Below are 5,256 nucleotides of genomic sequence, written 5' to 3'. Positions count from 1 at the left end.
CCTTATGGTGCGACTCTGTCCGCCTGTCTGTCACATCGACATTTCAAAGTCTGGATTTCATGGGGTGGGGGTGAAAGAGATTCCAGAAATGTTACAGAAGTCTCGCTTGACCCTTTTACGTCCAAAATCTATTTTTAAGCTGTGCCTAACGGTTCAAAAACTAAAAAGTGCGAAAAGGTAAGCACATAGAAGATGGGATATAAAATCTTGACGCTAGGTCAGTCGACGTCAAAGATATGTTGACACTAGCACCTTACTACTTTGTAATAAGGTGAAAAATGTAAATATATCTTTGACGTCGACTGGTCCTAGGCACCCTAAAAGAATAGAAAATTCAAGATTGCGTCGTAATGATGTGCAGTCGTCGGTCTTCCTTCATTTGCCGAGCTATTTGCGCGGCTTCGCCTGCTCTGTTTTCAATTAAGTTGCGAAACTTGGTCGTGTATGAATGAAACTATTAAAATCGATGTTAAACGAATTCAGTAATCTCAGCAGTTCAGTTCGGGGAAATACAAAACTATAGAGTTACTATTTCGTGATAAAAAATAATATTTATTCCTGTGTCAATGTCAAATGCATAACTGGCACAATGCGCGTATAGCACTGCGGTATACTTGCGTCTGATGTATTACCTCGGCCATACTATGCTCATCGCGCTGCTCCTCGCTCTGCCGCTGCCGCGATGCTGCCCGCTCCGGCCACACACTGCCCTACTCGCGCCATTGGTCCTTTGACTCGCGTCAAAAAACCGACAAAATAGGGAGCGGTGGGCATAACGTCGAGTATCGCGACCACACTACGTCTCTGCCTACTTCCCTTGCTACTTCCCATACCACTCGTCGTGTATGTGGCCGGGGTAAATCACATCATGGTATATAATGAACGCAAATATTTTATTATACGTACATGCCTACCACCGTAAAGATTAGCAATTTTAATAACAAAACTTCCGTGAGACAGTTAGTTAAATATAATATAGTGACCCGTTATTAATATATTTAATATGCCTACCACCTGCGTTACGTGAGTTACGTACGTCGTATCAAAAAGGATAACAGAATGCGATTACTCAATCGACAAGTGGTGGGCTCTTAGAAATATGATGATGATGTATATCTATAAATACTAAGAGAACAGAAATTACTCAACTCAATTAAATGGCAGTACCACGCAGTTTGGGTTGGGCTTGGGACAAATATTTGATATGCAAACATTCATAACTTAGTTGACATTGGAAAGTTCGAATTGCAATTCGCTTTCGCATAGAAACTAAGATCATAAAAATTGTTATGCGCAGATTGTACTTTATTTTTTAATTAACGAGCAATCGGCCGCACACATTAATTATTCAAATAATTTTTGATCTACAGGTTGCGTTTTTTGTATATTTTTACGTCAAAATTTATTTGTACCTACTGATTGTCCCTGCCATTTCGGGTTTTTTTCCTAAACGATTGATTTGTATACTTAACCAAAAATTAAAAATGTTAAAACATTTTTTTTATCTCAATGGCTTTTAATTAAATATGTTATTAAAAATTTGATATGGTATATTTTTATGTTACATAACTTTATTATGTTAACTTTCAATGTCTTACCTAGACCAGCAGCATAAACGAATAACCTCTCGCAGCTTAAGTAAGAGGTATAAGCAGCATGCTTATCGCATTTTACATAAAATTTATAAATTGCCAATGTTAGCACTTTCTTCGCAGTATTAGGTACTTTGTAAAATTTATTCCCTATAGCACTTCACTAAAGATCCTTGGCTTAGACAGAAAAGGTCAAGGGCTATCCAATCTACTGGTTTTGCAACGGATTTAGTAAGCATCCTGTATCAAATGAATAGAGATAACAAAAGAAATATTTAAAGGAAACCTGCAAATGGTTACAGATAAGACGTTGCTTATACATTTTAATTAATAATTCATATAAAATATGAAATCATTTTCAAACACAATATACTTTTTTTCGAGTAAGTAGTTAAATGTCGAATTCCTAAGGTTAAAAATATGAGTTAGAATTAAATAATATTTTGTACTGTAACAATAAAACAGCAATAATGGGGATGTCTAAACGTAATAACAGTACACAGTAGTATTACTGAGTAATTATCTACTACTGTGTGTAATACTATTATATCTTCATATAATTCCAAACAAAAAAAGTCTTTTATTTTACAGTTTTTTGTATCAGCGTGATACTAGCGACTAATTTGCGGACTTTAAAACGAATAGAGAAGTGTTCTCAGATTAGATGTCCCTTGATAAAAGCCACGATTTGCGTGAAAGTAAAGGACCAAAATACTCCGAGGCGTTATGTCATGATGTCTAAATGCGAGCTGAAACTTATCAAATGTCATGGAGGTTAGTCTACCCTCTCAATCACAAAATGTTTTATATTTGCAAGTATGCTACCATAAAAAACCGTATTTTTGCATTTGTTGAAGTGTTGCATGTCAGTGAAGCACAAGTCACCTCGGACGCTACAAAGTTCCAGATTCGGACCGAGGTGTCCGACACTTTAGTTTTCTATCTATAGAAAACATAATTATGATAACCGATCACCCGTTATGAAAACGAAGTGTCGGAAGCCTCAGCCCGGACCCAGATCGTTCTAGCGTTAGTAATGCTTTACGTTACCAACCGTCTTGAGTTAAGTGGTGGATCTGTTTCTCCCCATTTTCTTTCTCTTTTTCTATTCATATAGATTAAAACAATTATAATGTAGGGCAGACAGGTGCATGTTCTTTATTCCCTTCATCATCATCATCCTGCCCTTTTCTTAACTTCATTTGGGGTCGGGCCTTCTTGAGCGTATGTTCGTTATTCCCTTGGAGTACCTATTATGTGTACCAATCGTCACGATTTTTTTTTTCAGATGTAAACACAACAGTAGTACCTGGAAAGTACTGCAATGGTAAAAAATATGATTCTTTTATTATTCAGTAGTAAACTATTTTTTTTATGAATTCGTTAAAGTAACTGTTTTTACAGCACTTAGGCAACGGGACATTTCACCTGAAAAGGAGGAAGACCCTGTTAACGATTCCAGCCCCTCCAAGATATTGCAAGAATATAGCCCTGTAGATCAGGAAGATCCTGTTAATGCGTCCGGTCCGAGAGACCGTGTAGATCAGGAAGATCCTGTTAACGATTCCAGCCCCCCCGAGATTCAGCAAGAAAAAAACCCTATAGATGATGAAGATCCAGGTAAAGATTCCGATACTTCTGGGATACTGAAAGAAGAAGACCATGTAGTTCAGGAAGAAGTTGCTGATAACGATGAGGTACCTCAAGTAGAAGGTGATAACGATAGTGAAAAAGGTAAGTTACAAGAAGAAAATCATTTGGGTATGTTTCTGGCCGTAATTATGATTAAAAATATCATTATGTGCTCCATTTACGCGACAATAACAGCATGGAATTCCATTTTTGGCCGAGGATTATTTAGCAAATCTACTTCATACTTGTATCAGATAACTAGATAAGGCTAGGCACCTCGCTTTCGATGAATCTCTAAGCGATTCGGATTTATTTATGCCAAACTGATTCTTATTTACTTTATTATATTTACTCCGTGTTTGATAATGTCGTGATGGAACTGGCAAAGTGGAATTAAGTCATGAAGTATGTTGACAGGGAATGACCAATCTGGAGCCAACTGTCCTCAGAAGTGCTTAAATCGCAGAGTGATGGTGTGTGCGCGCTGTCCTCACGGCATCTATCGGACGTTCATGAGCAGCTGCTTCATGAGGATGTATCAGTGCCAGCATCCTAATGAAAGTGAGTCCAGTGTACAATCGAGCTATTTGAATTTTAGGCCACTTTGGCACTCTGACTAGACACATTTCATCGGAATCATTGGAGCAGTGCAGCTATACAAATAAGTGTTATCCGTCTGTTGAATAGTTTAACATTACACAATATCATACGGTGTGTATAAATATTTACTATCATCATCATCATCATTTACTGTATTTAGTGCTCGACTATACCTAAGTGCAGAGGTTCTTAGTAAAACAATTAGGAGAAAAACTTATAATTTATGAGGTATTTTAGAAACCTGGATGAGGTGGGCCAGTTATAGGTAAGCATTAAATTTTCGAATAATCGAATAACCTCCAATAAGCCAATAAGTCAGCAGTCCACTGCTGTTAAAACCCCATAAAACGCCATGAGACTATAATATGCTGCGTATTAATTAAGTGATCACTTTCAGAGCTGGAACTGGTATCACGACACGCTTGCACAGGCTCAGCACCATATATGGGTGAGATGCCGAAGCCGTTTGGGGAAAAAGTGGAGCCTTTTGATGATGATCCCGTACTTAACCATATTTACCACAGATTGAGTGTACAAGATTGAGTCTGCTAACAGTCTTACGATATTAAATATTTAGATTTTGGCCATTTTTTTCATCTACAACCAAATTATGAATGGTTTCCACACAATGACGGCTCCTTTTATGGCATTGTTGTTACAAAAAAAACTACTAACATTCATTCGAATTGCGACTGCCAGAGTGATACTACAGACTGCATTGCTGCAGAAACAGTCAATTATCCAGTACGTCCTTCAACTTACTTCAAATAGGGATCTTGTAGTGCCTTTTGAGTTTATAAAGCTAAAACACAATGCAATTCCAAACTACTTGAGTAAGAAATCCTACTATTGCTCGAACAATTTCTTTGTTGTTTTAAAACTCAGGGTTTAAGTAACAAGATTTTGTCCAACTCTTGTAAAATAATTAAAGAAGGCGATAAATTAAATTCATTTATCAATCGAAACCCAGGAATGTGCCAACTAGTGGAAGCCGCTCAACCCCAATTACAAAGAAAAACCGCAAATCGATGTACAGGTTAGCCGTTTGGCACACGCATACTAGAGGTCAAAACAAAATTTTTGACCCGCAGTTCCTAAAAAAGTTCCCTGTGGGGGAGTGGTAAAACATTTTTTTTGTATGAAAAAAAAATCCAAAACCTATCGTGTGTGGTATCATACGAAAGGGCTTTTTGAGGCGATTCTAAAAATATATACATAAATATATATCATTACATTTCGGCCATTTTTCTTTAATTAAAACAAAAAGAATTTTCGAAACATACCAAGTTTGGGCTCCTCCAGATACGATATGGCTGATTTTTTTTGTACAATAGGTATACCACAAATGATACGTGATAGACTCATGTCTAACCCCAAGAAAGCAATTTTGAAAATAATTACATTAAGTATTTTTTTTTTTTTTTCAATTTTA

At 36.9% G+C, this 5,256-nt stretch overlaps 1 protein-coding gene across 2 annotated transcripts; it reads left to right on the top strand.

The window, feature by feature from the left end:
- Window positions 1-1,742: 1,742 nt before the first annotated feature.
- Window positions 1,743-4,408, top strand: LOC134743903 (uncharacterized). Of its 2 annotated transcripts, none has more exons than XM_063677536.1 (6): window positions 1,743-1,975; window positions 2,184-2,366; window positions 2,881-2,919; window positions 2,997-3,353; window positions 3,642-3,785; window positions 4,222-4,408. In XM_063677536.1, exons 1-6 carry the CDS (start codon window positions 1,939-1,941, stop codon window positions 4,365-4,367), a joined length of 906 nt encoding a protein of 301 aa, XP_063533606.1. In that variant the 5' UTR covers window positions 1,743-1,938; the 3' UTR covers window positions 4,368-4,408. The 2 variants fall into 2 exon arrangements, with proteins under 2 accessions (XP_063533606.1, XP_063533607.1); XM_063677537.1 differs by having other exon boundaries at window positions 1,745-1,975; window positions 2,997-3,326.
- Window positions 4,409-5,256: the final 848 nt, after the last annotated feature.

This window comes from Cydia strobilella, chromosome 9, assembly GCF_947568885.1.
Source record: "Cydia strobilella chromosome 9, ilCydStro3.1, whole genome shotgun sequence".
Classification (NCBI taxonomy): domain Eukaryota; kingdom Metazoa; phylum Arthropoda; class Insecta; order Lepidoptera; family Tortricidae; genus Cydia; species Cydia strobilella.
This window is presented reverse-complemented; position numbering and strand designations above follow the sequence as displayed.